Here is a 26,149-nt window from a genome sequence, read left to right on the forward strand (position 1 = left end):
GGTGGGGCCAGGAAGAGTAAACATCTGTGGGGCCTGGGGCAGCTGGGATCTAACGGGGGTCCCCGTGACAGCCAGGACACAGGCTCAGGGACCAGGCTGGGTCCCCAGGAGCTACGCCCCTGCTGCAGCCCTCCCACCTTTATGTGGCATGCTGTACCCAAGTGGGGATGGCCTGAGCTCCACACTCTTGTAGGGCTGCTCTGTCCTCAGGCCTGGCAGCCCTAGTACTTGACATTTCCACCAGGACACCCCCTCCCCCAGGGGAGGCTGGGACACAGGGGGATAGTGGCAGTGCCTCTGAGCTGCCACAAAGGTGGCTGACCCCTTGGAATGCTGCCTCTCCAGTCTAGATATAAGTCTTGGCCTTCTCTTGCCCCCACCTCTGCCCCTGCCCCCATCAGGAGTCCCAGAGCTCCCCAGGACAGAGAGGCCACCTAGAAACCAGGGATATGAGTTTGATCCCTGGCTCTGTGGGCCTCATTTTTCCCATGCGTAAAATGGGAAACTGGGGCTCTGAGTTAGGCTGTCTTATGTCACAAATAAGGAAACTGAGGTTGGAGCCCAATGTTTTTTCACCATCTCTTAGCTGGAAAAAGGCAGAGCTAGAACCCAAACCTGGGTCAGTTTGGTCACAGAAGTCCACACTTTCTTTCTTTCTTTTTAATGTAATTCCTAGAAAGTTTAAATTGACAAATGTGGATCATTTCTATGGTTCACAATTTCTTTCTTTCTTTCTTTCTTTCTTTCTTTCTTTCTTTCTTTCTTTTTAGACAGAGTCTCATTATGTCGCCCTCAGTAGAGTGCTGTGGCATCACAGCTCACAACAGCAACCTCAAACTCTTGGGCTTAAGCAATTCTCTTGCCTCAGCCTCCCAAGTAGCTGGGACTACGGGCACCCACCCCAATGCCCAGCTATTTTTAGGTTGTAGTTGTCATTGTTGTTTGGCAGGCCCAGGCTGGATATGGACCTGCCAGCTCTGGTGAATATAGGGGGTGCGCCCTAGGTGCTGAACTATAGGCACCAAACCCACTTTCTTTCTTTTTTTTTTTTTTTTTGAGCTCAAGTCTCATTTTGTAGCCCTCAGAAGAATGCCCTGGCATCATAGCTCACAGTAACCTCAAACTCTTGGGTTCAAGTGATTCTCTTGCCTCAGCCTCCCAAGTAGCTGGGACTACAGGCAATCACCACAGTGCTCAACTATTTTTAGAGATAGGGTCTTGTTCTAGCTCAGGCTTGTTTCAAACTCATGAGCTCAGGCAATCCTCCTGCCTTGGCCTCCAAGAGTGCTATGATTACAGGTGTGAGTCATTGTGCTTGGCTTGAAATCCACACTTTCTCTGGCAGATGTTTCTCAGCTCTGTGGCAGCTAAAAATAGACCATACCACTGCCAGCCAGGGTTCACACACCTGTCACAGCCCCCTAGCTATGGCTATGATGCCTTCGTCTACCAGAGACACAACCCTCCCCTGCCTTCATGCCAGTGTGAGACATGAGGAAGGGGCAGGAGACAGTCCTGGGGTGCCAGGCAGAGTCTGGGGTACCTCCACGGGGACCTGATCTCAGAGGAATGGGCTGTGCTGGCAATAAGAGAAGCCACAAAATACCACCCCCTTGGTTCTCATGGCCTGTGGGCCTCCTACAAGCTCACTAGAACTGAGGTATAAGCATGTGTGCATGTGTCTGTCCAGGTACATGTGAGTATACACACATATCTGTGCACATGCCCTGATTGCATGTATGTTATGTATCTACATGTGCCCCTTCCTCTGAGATCAGGTGCCCCTGTGGGTGGATCCCCTATGAAGCCCTATGATGAAGGCATCATAGCCATAGCTAGGGTGCCATGGCAGGTGTGTAAACCCTGGCTGGCAGTGGGGGTGTGGTCTGTTTTCAGCTGCCACAGAGCTGAGAAACATCTGCCAGAAAAAGTGTGGATTTCCAGCCAGGCACAGTGACACTGTCCATGTAGGTTTACACATGTGTGTCCACGTGTGACCATGCATGCGTGTACAGCTGTAGTGTGTGGACATGCACATATCTGTGCATGAGGGAGGAGGAGCAGCCCACAAGATGAAGAGAACACCAGGCCAGGGCTAGGAAAAGAGACTCAAGGACCAGCTTCTGCCCTGGGGAATCTTGCTGTCCCAGACAGACAGACAACCATGAAGAGGTGGAAAGAACTAAGTGCCCAAGGTGGGAAGATTCAGAGAAAGAAATCACTTCCCACTGCCTGTGGAGATCAGAAAAGCCACAGAGAAGGAAGCAGCATCTGGTTGATCTGAAATTCAGGCATAAGGGCCTCCTGATTGCCTTGGGGAATTCTTCTATTGCAGAATGCATCCACCAGGGTGGCATTAATTTTAAAATGAAGAATAAGCATTGGTGAAGATGTGGAGAAATCAGAACCTTTATACATTGCTGGTAGGAAGCAAAATGGTGCAGTTGCTGCAGAAAACAGTACAGTGCTTCATCCTGATGTTACACACAGAATCACCATATGATCCCACAGTTCTCTTCCTAGAGGTTGACCCAGAAGATTGAAAACTGGGACTCAAATGAATATTTGTATGCTAATGTCAACCGAAACATCCACCAACTGATGAATGGATACACAAAATGTGGTCTGTCTCTATAATGGAATACGATTCAACCACAAGAAGGAACGAAGCCCTGACATGTGCCATGACATGGATAAACCTTGAAACGTGATGCTGAGTGACAGAAGCAGACACAAAAGGCAACACATTGTATGACTCCACTTATATGAAATGTCTAGATCAGTTAGAACCATAGAGGCAGAAAAGCAGATTAACGGTTGCCAGGGAACGGGGGAAGGAGAAATGGGGAGTGACTGCTAGTGGGTATGAGGTTTCTCTTCGGGGTGACGGAAATGTTCTGGAGCTAGACAGAGGTGGTGGTTGCACCTCACTGTGAATGTACTAAATGCCACTTAGTTGTACACTTAAAAATGGTTAAGTTTATGTTACATGAAATTCATCTCAATAAAAACAAAATAAAACTACAAAGAAGCCTGAAGTCGCCAGTCCCAACAAAATTTCTTCCAAATTCTATAGAGAGCTGATAACCTAAGCCCCTGTCTTTGCAGACATCCCCAGGCCGGGTTTGGACCCACCAGAACCCGCCAGCCTCAGTGTATGTGGCTGGCACCATACCAACTGAGCTACAGGCGCTGCCCTGGTTTCACCTTTCTATTGTAATTGCTCACCTGGATGGAGCATACGGAAAGACCCTGGAAGCTCCAAGCAACAGAAAGGATCCCAGTCAGCACTCAGAGGCTGCACTGGCTCAGTCCTGCTGGGAGTGATGGTTGTCTGACAGGCTCTCACAGAAGACCATGAGTGTTGACACTCACATCCTGCAACTCTGGAGATGCTTGCATCTGCCTGCTACAATCCCAGCTCACAGAGATCATCTAGGGATACTGCCTCTGTATGCTCAGTGGACGGGCCCTGGGATGCGTGGAGCAGAAGAAGATCTGAGCATCACATAGGGCAACTACATTATTGGCGGTACAAAGACAGATGCTGAAAAGAAAGCTTGAGGGAGGTGATGGGAATGGCAGTGTATCGAGGAGCCCAGAGTGAGAGGTGATTCTGTGCTCCAGAAAAGCTGTGGGATCTCCTAGAGGCTGGAGGACAGTCCTCCCAGAGCCTGACCCAGCTAGAGCTGAGGGGCTGCCTGTTGTGGTCTGGGCTCACCCTGGCTTGGGTAGGAACTGAGGAACGCTGGGACGAGCAGCAGCTTGGGCAGATCAGCCTGGTCCTTGAGAGAACTGAGCTATTTCCAGAGTGTTCAGAGGAGGGGGGCTGATTTAAGCCTCTTTCTCTCTGCTCTCTAGAAATAATTAAGGGGTAAGTGGTTCAAGAGGGAACTGAGTGGCCCTTCTGAAGCAGCTCAGAGCAAACAGCCCCCTAGAGAGGCTGGGATCACCTCCGATTCTCTTCCCAGCAGAGCCTCCTGGGCGAGAGAGCCTGGCCAAACCCCAGAAGCTCCTCAGGCTCTGCTGAGTGCTCTTGACTACCTCCTCTGACTTGGGTTGAAGGAAGAGCCTACCAGGCAGGCACGGGATTGTGGGGTGGACACCCCACTAGCCAGGATCTCTGCCCTACACTGATGGCCCCATAATTATGCTACAGTTTTGCAGCAAGACGCTGCAGGGGAGGCAGGCCCCACTGAGTAGCAGAGACTCAAGCATCACTATGCCCAGAGACCCTCCCCTTGGAGGAAAGTTGCCCAGTTAGGTAGGCAGACACTGAGGTTGGGCAGGAAGCTGGCAAGAGAGCTGGGACAGGAACCTCCATAGAGTCAGGAACTCAGTGGGGACTCAGACAAGTGAGAGTGACAGTGATGCCTGACATCTGGGCCAGAAGCAACCAGATCCTGGGGCTCTGATTTTGTGTTCCAGGTCAGTCGGGCACTGAGTAGTGGGCCTGGTAATCTCTCCTGGGAGCAGGAAATAGTCTCTGGCTGGTCACAGGAACCTGTCATCCTCAAATTCATTTGTGACTCTGTACTTACCACAGATCCCACACTGCTGTTTGCAGGCAGCCAGAGTAGGAAGAAAAGGGTGGACCTGGGAGCTGTATGCTCCTAGACAAGTGACTTACCTGCTCTGGGCCTTACATTTTCCTATCTGTCAAATGGGGTGTTATGGACTGAATGTCTGTATTCCTCTAAATTCCTATGCTGAAGCCCTAACCTTCAAGGTGATGGTGCTTGGAGATGGGGCCTTTGGGTGGTGATGGGGGTTACATGAGGTCATATGCGTATAGCACCCATGATGGGACTGGTGTCTTCCTAAAAAGAAGAGATTATACAGCTCTCTTGCTCTCTCTGCCACATAAGGACACAGGGAGAAGGCAGCCCTCACCAGAAGCCGAATCTGCCAGACCTTGGTCTGGGACTTCTGGTCCCCAGAACAGTGAGGAAATGAGCTCTTGTGGTTTAAGCCCCAGCCTGTGTGGTTTTGTGATGATAGCCTCAAGTTAATGGGACATGGGACAATGTCTGGACCGATCAGGGAGATAGTGTTAAACACAATTGTTAGCATTTCTTTTCTTTTCTTTTTGCATACAGAGTCTCACTATGTCACCCTTGGTAGAGTGTCATGGTGTCACAGCTCACAGCAACCTCCAACTCTTGGGCTTAAGTGATTCTCTTACCTCAGCCTCCCAAGTAGCTGGGACTACAGGCACCTACCACAATGCCAGGCTATTTTTTTGTTGTAGTTGTCATTGGTGTTTAGCTGGCCAGGGCTGGGTTTGAACCCACCAGCTCTGGTGTATGTGGCTGGTGCCTTAGCAGCTTTGGTATATGGGGCTGACGCCATAACCACTGTGCTACAGGCGCCAAGCCTATGTTTTTGTTGTTGTAGTTGTCATTGTTGTTTAGCAGGCCTGGGTCAGGTTTGAACCTGCCAGTCCCAGTGTATGTGGCTGGAACCCTAACCACTGAGCACCAAGCTCACAACTGCTAGCATTATAGGTGCCAGGACACAGTGCTGGTAAAGCAATCAGATGCCACAAATTCCTACACTGTGCCTCCACATGCCTGGCATTGAGACTAGGAACCAAAAGGCCAGTGCAGCTCAGACATTTCTCAGGAGCCTCTGGGGCACTGGGCTGTGAAGGCTGCAACTCCACCCCAACCCACATACAGGCCCTTGTGTGGCTGGCATAGCCTGCCCTCGCCAGAGACCCACCTGTATCATGTACAGCTGAGCGATGCGGTACTCCTCCACGGTCATGGGCAGAGGAATCCGATATTCTTTTACAATCATCTTGGAGTCCAGGCCTTCCCGTCGATGGGGAACTGTGAGTTGGGACTTCTAGACGAGATTCCTTAAATAACCATGACAAAGTTCACCAAAGACCCCTGAGAGAGAGAGAGAGAGAGAAGGGACAGGACAGTCACTTTGTAGTGGACCCGACAGCAGAGAGGAAAGGCCCAGTGCAGACCCAAGGCTAGAATTATCTCCCTAGCCTCTCTGGCCTCCACTTCCCTTGTCAGCTGAGAGCTGTTGAAGGACAAGTGAGAGGCTGTTGTATATAAACCCTCTGACCAACAAACAGCCACAGGGAAGCAAAGAATTGTCACACTATCAGCAAGGACCAGATGCTCTTGTTCTATCCACAATCCTAATAAACTACAGTTCCTGCTCCCCAGTCAGCCTGTGACAACTCACATAATGATGCTTGGTCATGGGAGAGAAAGCAGAGCAGATGAAACCAAGAAGAAGGGGCACAAGACATTTTCAGATCAGCAGTCGAAGGCCGCCCTTCAGGTTCAGGGCAATCTGCTCATGTTACTCGCTGCAGACAGCATCACTGCACCCTGGCAGAAGACTCTGAGTGAGCTAAAATTTGGTTTTGGTTCAATACAGATTTACTGGCACATTTTCTCTTCCTTACACTGGGCTGGGTCTGGGAGGTACAGGAGACAAGATAAGCAGTGTATTCATGAGAATATCTATTTAAGCTGACAATATATTTGAGGAAGATTTTCACCTAAAGCAATCAAATTTTAAAAATACATAATGCTGGCTTGGTGCCTGTGGCTCAACCGGCTAAGGTGCCAGCCACATATACCAAAGCTGGCGGGTTCGAATCCAGCCCAGGCCTCCCAAACAACAATGACAACTACAACCAAAAAATAGCTGGGGCATTGTGGTAGGTGCCTTAGTCCCAGCTAATTGGGAGGCTGAGGCAAGAGAATCGCTTAAGCCCAGAAGTTGGAGGTTGCTGTCAGCTGTGATGCTATGGAACTCTATCCAGGGCAACAGCTTGAGGCTCTGTCGCAAAAAAACAAAATAAAATAAAACATAATGCTTGGAGGAGGCACCTTCTCAGTTATCTGGAAAATGAAGTCAACCATTACAACCTAAGCCCCAGATGCTAAGACTTTGCTGGAAATATCATCTGGTCACCCCCAGAAGTTACAGGCTATTTAATATAAAGCCAGGTAAAGGTTTCCAGGATGGGCAGTGGCAAAATCAGAATAGTATTTTATAATAGAAAGACCATGCCAAGGTCAGCAGGCAGGACTCCGGCTAAGTGGCAAAAGCCAGGGGCTGCTGAGTCAGGTGGATTTCTTGATCTAAATGAAGCTTTGAGCATTGCCCAGCACTAAAGCATTATGGGGTCTCTAACAAGACTAAGAAAGCATATTTACCAGAACACTCAGGAAGACCAGCATATAGGGTTGAAAAATTCTTTTTTTGTTGTTGTTTCAGATTAATTTGAGGTACAAAGAATTAGTTTACAATGTTTGCATTTGCTAGGTAGAGTCCCTCTTATATTCTTGTCCCACCTCCAAGAGGTGTGCCATACACCCTAACACTGTGCCCATTAAGTGGGAGAATACCCATTCTCCCCTCCTCCCCACTCCCTGTGCCCTCATTCACCTGCCCCCCCTCCCCGAAAAAACTCTTAAATCTTAAATAAGCCATTTAGGGAGAGAGACAGAGAGGGTGAAAGGTCATGTGAAGGGGTCAGAGATGACTCCTGTGTTGCCCTAAAACAGCCCCCTGTGGTTTCCTTCATGGCTGGTAGGAACCTTAGCCCAAAGGAGCATCCAACTCAAGTTCTCGCATCCAGTTGCTTTTAATATAGAGCAAATGAACATCTTTGTAGCCAATTGGAACTTATCTTCTGTATATGCCCCATGAAACTGCACCCCACGTCTGCTGACCATAGATAAGACAAACCCTGGAGCCATAAACGACCCCAGACCCCTACTGCCCCTGGAAGCTCTCTGGCTCAGAACTCCTGGTCATACTACTGAGCAATGTCACCTGGACACATAAACCTCTCTCTGGCTCTCCTCTCCCAGGGAGCTCCCTCATCCTCTTCCCTTCATTTCAAACTGTAAAGCTCCAAGTTACTGTCTTGCCTATTCCCTGATCAACCCTAGAACAAGTGAAAAGAGACCATTGCTGGCTTTCTTCGAGGTTGGTGGGTCTAGCTAACAGCCCACAGGGAACGCAGGTGTGGAGCCTATGGAGAAAGCAAAGGTCAGGGGGGCTGCCTTTGTAGGGTTCTTCCCCACACCCCCCACACTCCAATAGGCCTCTGAGATGCATGGCCCAGGCCAACATGTCTATGTTCTCTTATGTCTGCCTAAAAGATGAGGCCACAGGAGAGAGAAGCAATGGCCCTACAGCCTCCAGGGCCCTGCCTGTTCCCTGAGAATGTTTGGAACAAGAGCCCCACTCAGCTGGCTGAAATAGCAAGGAATCTGACACCAGGATGGGTTTCCAACTGGCTAAGAGGGTAGCTCAGGCACTAGATTTGGGAACCTTCCTTGTAGATACAAAGGAGAGAGAGAGAACCCTGTACCTGGTTGAAATTAGGGTTGCAGATGAGGACAAGGAAATGGAGGTTCAGTGTGGCTGTTTCCAAAGCTCTTCCACTTGGTTCTTCATTGAAGATCATTCGACCCAGAAGAGACTTTGGAAGCCACAGAAACAGTGCACTGGTGTGACATGTGGCACCCACCTATGTCTATGGAGCCTCAGGTGTGCTCCTTTACTGCTCGGGTAAATGCAATGACCCAGAGTGACCTTAAACAAGTCCCATTTGGTCATCTAAACTACAGATCGTCAGACAATCTCTAAATGTTCTTTGGAAGTCTGAAGGAGTCTGTCCTTCAAAGTCTTACCTGCCTGTCATGCTCATTACACCCAAGTCAGACTACCCTCCATGCCCTTAGATTCCCGGCCCATCAGGTGCTGCTGTAGACACACAGGTTAGGAGTGAGGCAGGACTTTAGGGCTGGACTAAGTATATTCCTTAAATACCTCCAGCTCCTCAAGTGACAATCAGGTATGAACTCTGAGAGCCTGAGTCAGCACCCAGACACTGGCTCAGGTCTCAGATATCAGAGGTACATGATGATGCTCCACAAAGACAAGCCATCAGGTGAACTGTGATCACACAAGTGGTATCCACAGTCTTGATGTGCCAGCAGAGGGACAAGACAGAAAGAGAACACAAGCCCAGAGGGCCCAGAGGCTCCTTGGCAGCTCCCACTACCCAAGTGGAGTTAGACTAGTGAGCAAAGCTTAGGGCTGACCAGGGGCAGCAGCCACATGACTATTCTGAGGACCATCAGACAACATGAATGTTTAGGATGCGATTCTATCTACAGCTGGGTTAGACAAAAAACAACCATATTTCTGACCACAAGGAACTAAAGAGCCATGGAGGTAAGCAGGCGGGTAGACGCATAGATAGGCAGGAGGAAAGAATATATTGTTACAGATTAGTGCATGGGTGACTAATAGCAGGAGAGAGGACTCAGAACTCTGAGTGACAGAATGTAACAGACAGGAGGTCACTATGGGATGCAACTGCAGACATGGTGATGCCTTTACCAGCCATGTGATCTCCCAGAAAAGTATCTGCTGAGCCTTGGTCTGTCCTTATGTAAAGAGGGAGATAAGCCCACCTGACTTCAGAGTTACCATGAAGGTTACTGAAATAGGATCAGCCATTCACCCAGGGAGCCTCAGGGAAGGCTTCATGGAGGGTAGAACTGGGTTTCCTAAGACTTGTGGCTGGGGGCAGGTGAGAGGAGGGTTTGCTCTGGTAGAAGGACCAGTGGAACAAGGGCCCCAGGCAGGGGCATATTCTCCTTCTGTGTGTCCTATAATGGCTATGTGTCCTATAATGGCTATCCTGCCCCAAATTTATGAAATTGGGCAGCCAGAAAGTCTTTAAAAAAAGAATACCTGATGTTGAAATCCAGCTGATCAACAGATAAATAAAAATAAGGTCACTGATGGAGAAGTCCTGATGAATGATGAATTCATACTTATGAAATATTTTGAAATCATTGTTATTACAGCTAGCGAATAGAATATAAAAACCTGAACAAGGCTTGCAAATAATAACATAACAAGACCACAGATGGAAACATAATTTCCTCAACTTCCATAGGATAGGCATTGGTTTGTTAAGAAGGTAAAAAAAAAAAAATAATAATAATAATAATTATAAGGGATGAACAGGCAAACCAGGGAGGATTTTTAGGGCAATGAAACAGTTCTGTATGATCCTACAATGATGGAAACATGTCATCATACATTTCTCCAAACCCATAGGCTACACAACACCTAGAGGGAGCCTGAATGTAACCCATGGACTCTGGTGACAATGAAGTGTCAATGGCAGGCTCCGCTCCTGTGGCTCAAGTGGCTAAGGTGCCAGCCACATACACCTGAGCTGGTGAGTTCAAATCCAGCCTGGCCTGCCAAACAACAATGACGGCTGCAACCAAAAAATAGCCAGGCATTGTGATGGGTGCCTGTAGTCCCAGCTACTTGGGAAGTGGAGGCAGGAGAATTGCTTAAGCCCAGGAGTTAAAGGTTGCTGTGAGCTGTGATGTCATAGCACTCTACCCAGGGTGACAGCTTGAGGCTCTGTCTCAAAAAATAAATAAATAAAATGAAGTGTCAATGGTGGTTTGATTACCACAAATGTCCCACATTTTTCTTGTGCAAAATTGGGTATGTGGGAACTCTATACTTTCCTTTTTCATTTTCGAGACAGAGTTTTACTTCATTGCCCTTTGTAGTGTGCTGTGGCATCATAGCTCATAGCAACCTCAAACTCTTGTGCTCAAGCAATTCTCTTGCTTCAGCCTCCCAAGTTGCTGGGACTACAGGTGCCCGCTACAATACCCAGCTATTTTTAGAGACAAGGTCTTATCTAGCTCAGGCTGATCTCAAAACTGTGAGCTCAGGCAATCCACCCGCTTTGACCTCTCAGAGAGCTAGGATCACAGGTGTGACCCACCATGCCTGGCAGAACTCTGTACTTTCCATTCAAGTTTGCCAAGAACCAAAACTGTTCAGAAAAATAAAATTTATATATATTTTTTAAAATTAATAACTTCATTTTATTTATTTATTTTTTGAGACAGAGTCTCAAGTTGTTGCCCAGGGTAGAGTGCCATGGTGTCACAGCTCATAGCAACCTCCAACTCTTGGGCTCAAGCGATACTCTTGCCTCAGTATTTCCATTTTAGTAGAGACGAGGTCTCGTTTTTGCCCAGGCTGGTCTTGAACTTGTGAACTTAAGCTATCCACCTACCCAGCCCCCAAGAATGCAAGGATTATAGGCGTGAGCCACTGTGCCTGGCCCCAAATTAATATCTTTAATCTTTCAAAAAGTTTTTTTCTCAGAAAGGATAGGTTAGAGATCAGGGGCTGGGGAAGAAGGGAATTAAAGTCATTGTTTAATGAGTACAGAATTTCTATGTGAGTGATGGAAAATGCTTTGGGAACAGTAACAGTGATGGTTGTGCAAGATTGTGAATTGTACTTAATGTGATGGAATTGTACATTTAAAAATAGTTAGGGGTGGCACCTGTGGCTCAGTGAGTAGGGTGCTGACCCCATATACCGAGGGTGGTGGGGTTCAAACCCGGCCCCGGCCAAACTGCAACAAAAAATAGCCAGATGTTGTGGCAAGTGCCTGTAGTTCCAGCTACTTGGGAGGCTGAGGCAAGAGAATCACCTAACCCCAAGAGATGGAGGTTACTGTGAGCTGTGGCGGCACAATACTCTACCAAGGGCAATAAAGTGAGACTCTGCCTCTTAAAAAAAAATAGTTAAAAAGGCAAATTTTATTTTATATATATTTATCTGCCACAATATAAAAACATCAATAATGCCAGGTGTGGTGGATCATGCCTATAATGCTAGCACTCTGACAGGCCAAGGCAGGTGGATCTCCTGAGCTCAGGGGTTTGAGACTAGCCTGAGCAAGAGCAAGATCCTGTCTCTAAAAAATAGCTGGTGGGCACCTGTAGTCACAGGTATTCTGGAGGCTGAGGCAAGGGAATCTCTTGAGACCAAGAGTTTGAGGTTGCTATGAGCTATGCCATGGCACTCTACCAAACGTGACAACATGAGACTCTGTCTCAAAAAAAAAAAAAAATCAATAATGTAACATACCAAAACCATTGAATTGTATAGTTTAAATGAGTAAATGTATGGTATATTAATTATATCTCAATCAAGCTATTATCATAAGTTTTCCTTTGGCTGGGCATGGTTGCTCATGCCTATAATCCTAGCACTTTGGGAGGCTGAGGCAGGAAGATCCACTGAGCCCAAGAAATTGAGACCAGCTGGAGCAAGAGCAAGACCCATCTCTATTAAAAATAGAAAATTTAGCCAGGGGTGGTGGTGGACACCTGTAGTTCCAGCTACTCAGGAGGCTGAGGCAGAAGGATCACTTGAGACTAGGAGTTTGAGGCTGCTGTGAGCTGAAATTGTGCCTATGAGTAGCCAGCCACTGCACTCCAGCCTGGGCAGCACTGGGAGACCTTGCCTTAAAAATAATTTTTCTAAGGGGTAGGGCTCCGGCCCCATATGCCAGAGGTGGCAGGTTCAAACCCAGCCCCAGCCCCAGCCCCAGCCCCAGCCAAAAAAACTGCAAAAGAAAAAAAATAAATAAAAATAATGTTTCTGAACTTGGGCCTGGGGCACCACTCTGCAAGAAGAGCTGCTCCCAGGAAAGGGAGTGGCACAACTCAAAGTCCAAAGTTCTGGGTGGAGATAGGTCAGGGGCTTCAGCTAGAGCAACCCTGGCAGCCACAGTGTGCATGCACTCAATGCGGCACTGCAACAGAGGACAGACAGCTGAGATGATACACCTGCCACCCACACAGCCCTGCACACTCACACACACAGGAACCCACTGAGGGTGCCAACAGGACGACCCCTATGGGACACACCTCAGAAATTCTTAAGACAGTTGTGGACAGGGAAAATTCATTTCCCTCATTAAGATGTGAACAGCTACTACTGACACTAAAGTTACATCTATATGTGCATTTAATTCATGTAGATTCAACATACACGTGTGCCATTAAAGAAAAAAACCTAAAAAAATAATAATTTTTCCGTTTTTTTTTTTTTCCCCATTAAGTTTAACCTTTTTTTTTTTTTTTGGCAGTTTTTGGCCAGGGCTAGGTTTGAATCTGCCACCTCCGGCATATGAGGCCAGGGCCCTATTCCTTTGAGCCATAGGCACTGCCCTAAGTTTAACCTTTTAGGAACTATTATCACTTACGATAAAGAAATGTTTTTCTTAGGTTTAGCAATTCCCTCCCTAAAATCTTCCATTTTAGATACCTGAAAAAGGATTTGTCTTTGGTTAAATCTAAGTAAAATTAGATTTTTATTTTAAAAATGCACGTAGAATATGACCCATTTATAAAAAACGTTATTAGTACTCTGTATATGCCTGTTGATACAGAGTCTGTAATAAATGTTCACTGAATGCTGGTGAGGGGTTTCCTCAGGTTAATGAAATCTGGGGTGACTTTTACTGACTTTTCAGGAGGCATCTGTGGCAGAGTCTGAGCAGCATGTAAGTGGCCAGAGAAAAATTATAATCTCAAGCAGACCCTCTACTATCTCCTTGCCTCCGATGGTAGGCAAGTTGCCTCCGATGGTAGGCAAGTTGCCTAATCTCTTTAATCTTTCATTTTATCTTCTGCAAAACATACATAAGAACAGCACTTGCCCTGCTGGGCAGTTCTGTGGATAAATGATAAGACTGGTAAAGTGCTTATTTTCAACCTGCACTCAACTAGCAGGAGGGAGCAGCCAGGAGGTACTGCTGAGCCTATTGGGGTTAGGAAGAGAGATGCAGGGACTATGGGCTTCCTAGTGGCGATACCCACCCCAACAGGCAGATACAAAACCCCCGGTCTGCAGGAAAACACGGTCTGACCCCTAGGCACTCAGGCCTGAAGGCAAAGCTGGCTGTGGTAGGTGCTGGGGCCAGATAGGGCCCTCTTCAAGTTCTCCCTGGTTGAGCCCAAGGCTGGGGTGTCTGGTAGACCCTCCCCTTGATGGGAGTGGCAGTGTGACTTGTATGCCTGCCTGCCTGTCCCCCGAGCCCCCATGGCCTGCAGCTGAACCCTCACTCAGACAATCTCATTACACCCACTCCGGCTGCCTGGGTACGCAAGAGGCAGACACATTTCATCTCATCTCTGCAGGCGTCGTGATGGGTTAGACAGCATTTTATTTTACTGCATTCCACAGGGCAGTTTCTGGGGCCTGGCACAGTGACAGGGAAAAAAAGACACAGGTCTCCAGAGGCCCTCGAGGGAGGGGAGCCGGGAAAGGAGTCTAGGTAGCCCCTCATATGCACTGCCCAAACAGCCCCTCTCCTGGGAGGATGGGGACACTGTCCTAAGTCTCAAAGATGGCCCTTGGGTCCCAGCCTTTAAAGAATCCTTTGGGTTCCAAACCCTGCATTTATGAACCCAGACAGGACCCCAGCCCCATGTTCATCGATGTCTTCCAACAAACAACAGACAGACCTTGTCAGAATGGGCCACATGGGTGTAACATCCAGGGAGGCCACAGGAGCTAAAGAGAAGAACCCTGGACAAAACATAAGGTGCAGGTTGTGTCCAGCCATGGCCAAGAGGAAGTGCGAGCAATGTGACCTGAAAAATTCGGGGGCACGGTCTCCCACAAAAACACAGGATGCTTGCTGCCCGCCCCACCCTCTCAGCCCTCAAGGCATTACAGGGGCACAGAGGGGCCCAGGCTTAGCAGGGCCAGGGCGGCCTTGCTAGAGGCATGTAGTGAAGATGGAAAGCGGATTATTGGGGCTGGGCCAGGAAGGGCGGCAGAGGAACGGGGGGGGGGGGGGGGTCGATAACTCCTTTCAGCAGAGGCCACGAGACACCCTGACTGGGAAGGAAAGCAAGAGAATTGAGTTTACAGAACTTAATCTGTTTTTCCATGATTAGCTGGGGTCTGACATCACAGATGGAATTTAGGAGTGAGGCTGTGTGGAGAGAGGGAGGATGGAATCTGTCCAAACACAAGTCCTCTGCATCCTGGCCATTAAGTCTGGATACTCCTCCAAGCCAGGCCAGTGGGAGCCTTGACTTCTGCAGCAGTGGAGAGAAGCAATAGCTGAGGGCCTGGGCCCCAGGACCTGTATGTGTCTGGACCCTCTTTCTGACTCTCTGCTTCCCAAACTTATGGGCCCCCACTCAGGTCTGAAGTGGGTAATGGTGAAGGTGCTTCCTCGCCAGGTGTGCCCCCACCTGTGCTGTCTGGGGACCAGCAGATTGGAGGATGCCAAGTTCCTCAAGACCAGAGACCAGCCCCTAGGCCTAGGCAGGGGTAGAGAGTGTAGGCTGCACTGAATGGGTGTAGTTATGAGGCTGTCACCTGCCAGTGGCCTCTCTGTGCCAGGAGCTAAAAGCAGGAGGGGGGCATCCCCACAGAGGGTTCCATCTCTGCCCTCAGGGAGACTCCACCCTCTCCTGTTAGGTACTGGGCCTCCCCAAGAGATTTCTTTTGAAGAAAGGGTTTCTGGTCTAAGAAACAAGTAGAAGACCCCATTCCAGGGCCATCTTCACTTTATAAACAAGGGAGCTGAGGCTTGGGGACTGGGAAAAGAGCCAGGTCAGGGGCCAGGTCCCTGACTCCAGGCCTCTCCCTTCCCCCAGTCACATGAGGGGAGGACCAAGAAGGCACTGAGCAGAAGGACACAGCACCCCCCTCCAGTGACCTGGACCCCTCTGAGCAGCACATCACCCCTCCCCATGCCCTGGCCTGGCTCCCAGAGAGCCCCCAAGCTCTGGGCATTGCTGCAGTCACCTGAAATCTCACTTTAGGCCACATTAATCTCACTACCTAATGCCAGGAGCACCAGGGTGGGGCACTACCAAGCCACTGCAGGACTCCATCACAGACCCCATAGTACAGAGGCCACCCAGGGGCCCCACAGGGTACAGCGCTCTGCAGGGCTGGAAGCCTGTGTCAGAGGGTTAGGAGGCACCTCAATCCACAAGCAGAGGTGCAGGCAGCAGGCTCAGAGGGGGCAGTGTTCCTTTCCAGGGCAGGGGTAGGCAAGGGGGCACCATTCTTAAGACTCCTACTCCCTGGCTGGGTGGAAAAGGGCAGAGGAGATTTATTTGGATGTGAGGAAACAAAACTGAAGCCCAGAGCCACCAAGATAAGCATGAGCACCAGAGGGGATTATCTGGAATTTATCCCTCCCTCAGTCATTGGGGAACTCTGATGGTCACTGAGTGACTCCCCCCTATGTTGGCATGCTGGCCTCTAGGGTTTAACACTGAGCGTGGCTGCAATAAGGCTGGGTACTTCAAACCAGGAGGCTCAGATGTGACAGCAGAAACACAAATGTCCCACCATGGCCCCTGAGGTTTGGTTCCAAGCTGTGGCTCACACAGCAGCAGCCTGGGATTTGCTTGGGGGCATTCCTATCTCACTCCTTGTCACCTCTTCACTGGTACCAGCATTTCAGCTGCAGCACCCAGGCCATCCTTCTACATAATGGGCCTGCTAGCCTTAGAAATGGCTGCTCCTTTACAGGAGAAAGCCCTCAGCTTCTGGAGCATGCAAGAGGGAAGGCTCCCTAGGACCCTACAAGGGGTGTTGCAGGGAGTGAGTTCAGTTGCAGGCCCTTTGGGGGATGCCCAAGATACCTGAATTAGTAAGAAGCAGGCTGGGATTTTCACCCAAAACTGGTGATAAGCCCTTGGGATGATGACAGAGATGAGAACACAAAGGGCCTTGTTTGCTTAGCACTTAGTCCTCTAGCCCAGCTCCGGAAGTCCTGCTGTATCCTACACCTTCCACTCTTGACTTCGCTCCTTCTCCCAACCTTGGGTCTTCTTTATTTCCTCTAATCCCCACCATCAAACTGACACCCTCTGCACCAAATCCATGGTTGCTGTTGTACCACATGGACGTCTCTGCTCCCATGGAAGTCCATCCCCCCGCCTCACTTGTCACTTGGGAACCTTCTCCTACAGAGCTCCCTCTCTCCAGCAGTGCTTGCCTGTCTACCTGTTCAAGTGTTAGAACATTCAAATATGCACAAAATAGCTCCCGTGACTGCAGCAACAAAACCAAACAAAACCTCACAGCTCTCCTCCCTATTCCCCCAAGTCCCACCACTTGGTACCAACCCACTCCTCTGCCCCTTTTTATAGCAACCCCTATCTAAAGCTCAGCTATCCTGCTGTTGACATTGTCTCACTTCCCAATCACCTTCCAACTCACTTTAACCTCCCACTCCACTGAAACTGCATTAGTCAAGGTCACCAAGGACCTCCATGTGGCTGTATTGGAGGACAATCTTCAAGTTCAGCCTTTCCTGCATCTTAATATAAATGAACTGATTGTCAGCTGCTGATGCCTTCCTGAGGCTCACAGCCAGGTAGGCACAAACCTGGAACAGATTCCCGCCTGGATAAGGTTCTCTTCTTTACTCAGCCAACACACTTCCCACTACACCTGCATTCGGAGCCCACTGTGTGTAAGATTCTAGCACTGAGCGGCTCAGCCAACTACTGAGTGATCGATCAGCTATCCACTACAAATTATGATTGTTTTTTTTGTTCCCCCCAAACCAGCCAGTATTGTGTGTATTGCAAGCCCTGAGGGGGTGGACCTTAGTCTAGAGGATCACAAACCCCATATTGGATGGAGTCAGTGTCCCTGGGCCTTAAACCCTTCCTATTCATGGTACAGAAAGGCACAAGGCCCACCACTTTGAGCCTCCATGGCTCCTTCTGCAATAGTTATACCCCAGCAGGGTACAAGCCCAGATGTCCCCTAGGTGTCGAGTACCACAATGAGAGTGACACTTAAACTCTACGAAACTGCCCACAGCCCCCTGTACAGCCTAAGACACTGTTTCCCAAACTTACCACATCAGGACAGTCCATTGGAGCATTCCTTAAAGACACAGAGGCTAGAGCAAATACAGGGTCAGAGACTTATTCCCGGCTCCCACCTGCTCCCGCATTCTTCTTACCTCCCACGAGGAATACACAGTCTGCCCAGCCCTGACCTTCCTAAAGGCACCCACATGCCAACACATCCAGACTATTCTGCTTGGTCCCTCTGTTTATAAATCATTCTGATTATTTTACACAGCCAGGCTATATAAATAAGTTACAGGTGACTTAATCATAATTCACATACTATGTAACTCACCCCTTTAAAGTGGTTTTTAGTATATTCGCAGAGTCGTGTAACCATGACTGCTATCTAATTCCAGGACATTCTCCTCACCAAACCCCATACCCACTCTCTCTCCATTGCTGCATCCCAGCTCCCAGCCCCCACTAATCTGCTTTCTGTCTCTATGGATTTGCCTATTCTGGATAGTTTGTATAAGTGGGATCATACAGTATGTGGCCTTTTGTGTCTGGCTTTATTCATGTTTTTGAGCATTGTAGCATGTGTCAGGAGTTCATTCCTTTTTATGACTGAATAATACTGCACTCCATTTTTATAAGTAAGGAGACCATGGCTTTGTGTCATTAAGGTACCTTGCCCCTTGTCACTCAGGAAGTGTCAGAGTCAGGTGTCTCTTGCTGTATAGCCAAGATAGAAATAGTGTAAGGACTAAACACTCACCCTCTAAATTTGCTTTAGTTTATACATGTATAAACCCCTGGCATTGATAATAGCACTTTATGGTGTACAAATACTTTTTGCTTTTTTACTCTGACTTTTTCAGAAGAAAAGGCAATGGTGTCCCCCTTTTTAGAAAGAATGAAAGCTCAAAAAAAATTAAGGGGCATATTCAAGGCTGGAGTTATGTATTGATGCATGCAACGGTGCCTGCCTTTGATCTTGGCTATAACATGAGTGAACAAAGCCTCTTTCGTACTTGTTTTTTTTCTTTTTAACATAAAGATGCATGATTCAGAGACATGGCTTTTAGTTTTTTCTTTTATTTTGTATTAAGTGCAAATCTTCCAGCTAAGGGAAAGCCCCACTTAAACTGCATTGGAGAGTGAGTACTTGGTTTTATTTTAATGTTTCCAACTGATCTTAGAAACAAAGGTTGGTGTCTCATTCAAAATACAGGCTCCTCAGTTCCAGTCTGATCAGTCGAATCATACAGGGAGGGCCTGGGAACATGTATTATTAACAAGTTCCCTGGATGGTTTGTATGAATGGAAACATTTGCCTTGAAGCCAAAGCTCCATAGCCTGGCAAATGAGGCCTTTTACATTCTTATCTCAACATGACACTCTGACTCCCAGCAAGAAATCTTCTATTCCAGCTACTGGGAGCTCCAGGCATCTGACCATGCCTGTTAAGCACCCCTAAGAGCAGCCTCTATGCCAGGAGCTGAGGCAGTAGCCAAAATGGAGAACTGGAATGGCTGGAGAGCAGGAGATTGAGACAAGAGTCTTCAGGGGGCCTCCAGGCTATGGGGCAAACAGATGTCACGTGAGTCATTCAAACCTGACAGGGAAAAAGAAAAGGGGGGAAACACCTGAAGGGAAATACTATTCACCCATAAAAAGGAAGGAAATTCTGATACGTGCTATTATGATGTGAACCCGGAAGACAGGACACTGAGTGAAATAAGCCAAACATAAAGGGACAAATATTGTACAATGTCACTTCTGTAAGGTCCGCAGACCAGTCAGATTCTCAGAGACAGAAAGCAGGATGGTGGGTGCCAGGGCCTTTGAGGGGAATGGAGAGTTAAGTGTTTAAGGGCGCAGAGTTTCAGTTTGGGAAGATGAAAAAGTCCAGGAGATGGATGGCGGTGATGGTTTTACAACATTCTGAATGTCCTTAGTGTCACAAAACTGTACACTTACAAAAGCCCAACACGGTAAATATTATGTAAAAACAAAAACTCTTGACAGGGCCACAGCGGAGAAGCCAGGAGCTGCCTGAGTGTTACATACATAACCAGAGGGATCTGATAGTGGCTCGAGAACATTCTGGTCTGGAAGGCTTCCTTGTCTGGATCACCCTTCTCTCTCTTCGTGCTTCTCACTGCCGTGGCAGTAGCTGCCGCCATGGCAGCAGCTGCTTTGGTGCCGAGAGGGCCTGTGCCCCGCCCGCCCACCTGCCTGCCTGCACACTGCATCTGCTCCATCTCCACCATCCAGCTGCCCGCCACACCCTTTCCTGGGAGCCTGCCACACCCATGAAGCACCTGTCCCCCAGGCCTGGGCAAGGCTACTCCTTGGCACCCAGGTCTTGGCACAAAGGCCATGCCATCCTGGCCCCCTGCGCACAGCAGCTCATCCTCCTGCCCTGGTTGATCTCATTGCCACACTTGGAAATGATCTGATTTGTTTACTCGCAGACTGCCTCCCTGTGCCCCGGCTCAGGCAACAGGAGGGCAGAGACCTGGCCAATCTTATTTGTTGCTGTAATGCCAGCAAGCTAGAGTATCTGAAAAAACAAAAAGGATAACACTGTTGTCTGATTTGTCTCTCTACTGACATCAGGTGCTGGGCTGCAGGGCCTGGCGCTTAGTAGGTACTCTAAAAGGACTGACTGGTGAATGTTCACAAAAACTTCTACAGGCAGATAACGCTGCTAAACAGCCAAAGTGCTAATTACAAACTGCTCTCTTAGCTGTTCCTAAGAGCAACTAAAAGATTCTCTAAGAATAGTGCACACTCCTGCCACATCTCTGTTTCTTGACAGCATCTCTGACTCAGACTTTTCATGGAGCCAGACTTGCCTTCCCCCAGGAGTGTATGCAGGGGCACAAATGTCAGACAAACTGAGGACAAACAGGGGCTGCTAAGCACGGTGTAGGCTGGAGGCAAGGGCACTTGGGACCACCTCAGCCCCTTTTGGATGGGGCAGGTTTGGGAGAGATGAGTTTGGCCCCGAATGAGACATGGCAATGCCAGGCAGCCCAAATGCCCTCAGAATAACTGCCACCCCCTCTCAGACACGCGCAGTGCAGCACAGTTTATAAACACTCTACTGCGACAATCTCCTCGTTGGAAACTCGGTGCTCAGAAGCAGTCAGGGCAAGACGGGAAAACAAAAGCCCAGAGGGGCTGAGTCATTTGACAAGGCCACACAGTGAGTCAGGGCAGAAAGGTACCAGAATCTACATTTCTTGACCTGTGATCTACTGAACTCTTAGAGAAGTAGAATCTTCTCAGGGTATCTTAGGTCACTAACAATGGGGTCTAAATGCTCAACCTGGAGGGAAGCACATAGGCAGGGTCCTGGGCCTGCATTGTCCCTAGAGGACAAGAGAAGGCCCAGCCAGTGACCCTGGGGGAGGGAGGGGTAGGCACAATGTCACCCAGGTCTTGCTCCATCTCACTGTGTGAGTGGTATGGCCTTTACGGCCAGGCCTCCCCAGCCTGCCAGGAACAAAACATGCCTGGAAAGTTTCCCAGGTAACTGGATCTTCTCTACAGAGCTATTAGCTTCCCTTCATCGCCCCATAAAATCCTCCAGCTGATGATGGATGCCATCCCTCTCCAGGGAGGGAGGGAGAGAGGAAAGAAAACACAAAGGAAAAAAATCACCAGACAAACTTGGGAAAGCCCCATGGGTGTATAAGTTGGGCAGAAAAAGCATCAAAAACAGCTGGGTTGCCTGGTTCAGCTGCACAGGCTATACACCGTCCAACTCCAAGCAGTGCTATTCTCATGTACTATAGTATGCACGGTATCCCTTGAGTTAGGAAGTGCAGGGATATAAGGGCCTTGCATGATTTAAGGCAATGTCTTCAATCTTCTCAAAGCCCATTCTTCACTGACACCTTATTCTAGAGTACTCAGTTTTCAGGAACTACTTATTGATAACCCTCAGGTAAGAACTGACAAGGCTGAGAAGGAGTCAAGGCAAAGGGTTTGGCATCTATTTCAAGGGTCATTTTGAGGGCTGGGATGAAATCTAGAACTAAGCTCAGAACTGGAGAGAAGTATTAGCTATCACTTATGAGCAGAATCCCACTTACATGGACTCTGGCCCATTTTTCTCTTCTCTTTCTGGAGCTCTGGTTAGATGAATGTTAGCCTTTTTCTTTCTCCATGTGTCTACCCTCTCTACAGCTTGCTTTTCTTTCCAGCACTGTATTCTGGATAATTTCTTCCCATTTGACTTCCATTTATTAAGCCTCATAGCTGAACTCATTGCTCCAGCTGGGATTTCTCTCCCATTAAAGTTCTGTCTGGTTTTGTTTGAAAACTGCTTCATCACTTTTCAGTGCTTTTAATTCCCTGCACACATTTTCAACTTTGCCTTTTATTTATTTAAATGCACCAAACAGTTATTTTATCGGCTGTGCTTAAACACTGCAGCATCTGAAATCTCAAAAAGTCTGTTTCTGCTGAAATTGTTGGTGCTGGCTCCTGTTCATGGTGTGTTATCTCCTCTTGTACTAAGTTATTTTTGACTAAGAACTGCTCATTTTCTGTAAAAGTTATTTGTAGAAATTCTTTGAGACTTAAGATGAGGGTCTGTTTTTCCAGAAAGGACTTATATTTATTTGTTTCACCAAAAATATAAGACCATCCTAGACCACTCTAAATTCTCAGCTATAAATTGTTCTGAATCATCCCGTCTCATAAGTTCACCCTTCTGGTTCTGCCATGCTATTCTCCCTCCAGGATACATAGCAGGCATGCAGTCTGATGGCTTTAAACAAAATATATTTATTCTGAAGTCTGAAATCAAGGTGTTAGTAGGCTGGTTCCTTCTGCAGGCTTGGAGGGAGAATCTGTTCCAGGCCTCTTCTGGCTCTGACAGCTGCTGGCAACCTTTGGCGTGTTGTGGCTGGCAGCTACATCAATCTAATCTCTGCTTCAGTTGTCACATGGCATTGCCTCTATGACTTCTTGTAAGGACACCTGTCATTGGACTTAGGGACCTGGCCCACTGCAGCCTCACCTGTGAAACACACTCAGGGATAATACATGGGAAATGCCAGCATGAAGTTCTCCAAAACCCTTCAGTCATCTGTTTGTCTATTTAGGAAGAGAATCTTCATTTTTTTTTTTTTTGAGACAGAGTGTCACTATGTTGCCCTCGGGAGAGTGCTATGGCGTCACAGCTCACAGCAACCTCAAACTCTTGGGCTTAAGTGATGGGACAACAGGTGCCCACCACAATGCCTGGCTATTTTTGTTGTTGTTGTTGTTATTGCAGTTGTCATTGTTGTTTAGCTGGCCCAGGCTGGGTTTGAAACCGCCGGCCTCAGTGTACGTGGCCAGCATGGTAACCACTGTGCTATGGGTGCCAAGCCCAAGAGAACCTTAATTTTTAATAGCTTGACTATTAAGAAAAACAACAGTCAATATAATAAATTAAATAAAAACTTATTCTAATAATGAATCTTCCTTCTATTCTTGGAAGAAATCCTATTTGTTCATGCTGTATTACTCTTATGAGATTCAGCTAAATGATATATATTAATATTTTATTGAGATTAAAAATTTATTTATTTAAGACAGTCTCTTCTGTTGCCTAAGCTAAAGTACAGTGGCATCATCATAGCTCACTGCAGCCTCAAACTCCTGGGCTCAGGCGATCCTCCCACCTGACCTTCCCAAATAGCTGGGACTACAGATACATGACACTACCCCCCAGCTAATTTTTAAATTTTTTTGTAGAGATTGTAGAGCAACTGTGTTGCTCTGGCTGGTTTTGAACTTCTAGCCTCAAACAATCCTCCTGCCTCAGACTAGGTATAAGCCAACATGCCCAGCCTGATATCAGTTTTTATTTAATGTACTTGGAGGCTACTTCATACAGTACAGAAAGTTCTTAGCATTAAAGTTTTAAAGTTTTAGGTGAATGCTCCTTTTATTAGTTTGAAGAATTCCTCTGTATCTAAAATATTTATCACTTCTAATTCTCATTTATCTGATGTTAATATTGTTATATTTGTTTTCTTTGCTGTTTTTGCTAGGTATTTCTTCATCTTTTAGTTTCAAACTTCTTTTTTTCTTTTTTTTTTTTTTTTTGAGACAGAGCCTCAAACTCTCACCCTGGGTAGAGTACTGTGGCATCGCAGCTCACAGCAACCTCCAACTCCTGGGCTTAAGCGATTCTCTTGCCTCAACCTCCCAAGTAGCTGGGACTAAGGCACCTGCCATAATGCCCGGCTAATTTGGGGTTGTAGTTGTCCTCTTGGTTTCTTAGCCACTAAAGGCATCCATTTGCCCAAAATAACATGAGGTTTTAATAATATTTATTCTGTCATATTTAGAGATATGGAATTGATGTTCTCAATCTGCAACCATGATCCCACCCCTGCTTAAACTTCCCCCTTTTTAAACTTGGGGTCAAAGACAGAATGTGGGTCAGTCAATCCTCCACTGGTGGAGGACCTATCAGCAACTGCCAGGAGAATCCTCAGCTCTGGCCATCACTGAGGCTGGCTACATACACCCTTGTCCTTCCACTTAGGTCCTCTTTTTGCCTGAGCTGGTTCACATTGGATTTCCATTACTCATAATCTCAAAAGTCCTAATAATAGGATGATACATCTTGTTTTGATCTTCTGCATGTTATTCACGTGCTGAGCAAACCCTTTTCGCCTAAAGGGTATAAAGATACGTTTCACTCTACCCCAAGGTCAAAAAATGATTTAAAACTCCAAATCAGTTAAGGTTTTTTTCTTTGTACAATCATTCTGAGATCCTAAGTCCACCCTCTGAGTCCACTTAAGACATGGTGTGAATCTCATCAAGGGCTAGATAGCAAAGTTGGTTGGGGGTAGACAGCCGGTGCATGGTGACCCGAGGTCTGATGTTCCAGACATGGATCAGATAGGGATGCCCTTTCTGCAAAATGACTATCTGTGAAATATGGGTACTTTCTGTGAATCTAGGGAGTTTCTCTGGCCCAACTACATGGGCCTGGAACTATCCCCTAGGCATCTCCCATCCAGGAGGCAGTAACACCACCAGCTCAGCCTGCCTAGCTGCCTAGCATGCAGACAAGCACCACAAGGGCTGGGTGCTAAACAGTTATGATACTTGGGACTGAAATAAAACCCAGCTCAGTGACATCCTGATTCAGCTTTGTAGGAACAGCAGGCTCCCATGTACACACCGTTCCACTCTGCATGCCTGTTTGTAAATTAATCATGATCAGCAGGCGTGGCTCAGATTCATGTCTGGACCACTCTGAGGGTAGCAGGGACTATGGATCTTCTGTTCAACTTCAAAGCCAGGTCCTTTCTACAGAGCCTGTGTGGGGACCCTCCTCTCTCTTAAGTCACCCTCATCTTGCTTCCTTCCCCAGCAGAAGCACACTGGGCAGGGGGAACGGTGGCTGCCTGTGAGCCTGGTTAACAAAAGTGTCCCCAATACACAACAGTTTTAAGACACATACACACATGCATGTAAGACGTCAGGGAAAGCACGATAAAAAGAAACAAAGCAAAGGCAGTTAGAGAGTGGCACTTTTCATTATGTGCTCACACTCTCGGCAGCCATCATTGTAGCTCTGCCTCTCCCTGGGGTTCTTCTCTGTGGTGTTCACCTCACCTCTGCCCTGCCAGCCACCTGGCTCCTACAACACTTCCCAATCACACACCATACTAGGCTTCCTTGAGTTAGCTCAGAGGGGCCCTAAGGCCCCTTCCCAGATGCTAGCCCTGAGGTCAAGGTGGTGGCAGCAGGTCACAGCTGCCATGTGCAAGAAAAGTGGTTGCACCATCACTTTCATGCCTGGCATGACTTGGCTTTAGTTTACTCATCTGGGAAGGAAAGCCAACACCCAAGAGTTCTGGAGAACTTCACTAGAGCTTCCAGGCGGTGCTGGGTACCTAAGTGGAGAAGTGTGGGCTGATGTTGCCCATCCACATTGCCTGGGAGACAAGCTCCTTTTCTATTTAGAGCTGTTCCAAAGTGTTCTCTGCCAGCTTCTCACTGTGGACATTACACCTGAACAGATAGGTGTGGGGATGCTGATGCCAGGCCACCTTCACAGGCCTGGGTCAGGTTCTCCCTGTCAGCAGCTCCTGCTGACTGGAGGAAGCCTAGGACCAGGAGCTGCCACCTGCTGCCAGACCCAAAGCAGGAGGGAACCAAACTGCTCAGCCCTCCTCTTCGAACAAGTCCTCCGGGGTTGAAAAGAAAAGACTCTCCTTGCCCCCTGTGACATGGACACTGTCCCTGTCTGTTCTCTCCTGGGAGGCCCTAGGTACAGGGCTGGGGTAATCTTGGGGTCTGGGTCTCTCCAAACATAGCTCATTTTTTTTTTCTTTTTTTTTTTTATTGAACGGTAACTATGTACATTAATGCACTTCTAGGGTACAGTGTGGGGTTTTCACATGCAATCTGAAATACTTCCATCAACT

At 47.9% G+C, this 26,149-nt stretch overlaps 1 protein-coding gene across 5 annotated transcripts in view; it reads right to left on the reverse strand.

Annotated features, from left to right (window-relative positions):
- The window catches only part of PITPNM2 (phosphatidylinositol transfer protein membrane associated 2), a 120,031-nt gene that overhangs the window by 38,207 nt on the left and 55,675 nt on the right, over positions 1-26,149 (reverse strand). For all 5 annotated transcript variants that reach the window (XM_023516849.1, XM_023516852.1, XM_023516850.1 and 2 more), the window contains exon 2: positions 5,725-5,897. In XM_023516849.1, the coding sequence (XP_023372617.1) occupies positions 5,725-5,802 (78 nt within the window). In that variant the 5' untranslated portion in view covers positions 5,803-5,897. The remainder of the gene's footprint in view (positions 1-5,724; positions 5,898-26,149) is intronic.

Source organism: Otolemur garnettii, unplaced genomic scaffold (assembly GCF_000181295.1).
Source record: "Otolemur garnettii isolate 467f Iridium unplaced genomic scaffold, OtoGar3 scaffold00099, whole genome shotgun sequence".
Lineage (NCBI taxonomy): Eukaryota > Metazoa > Chordata > Mammalia > Primates > Galagidae > Otolemur > Otolemur garnettii.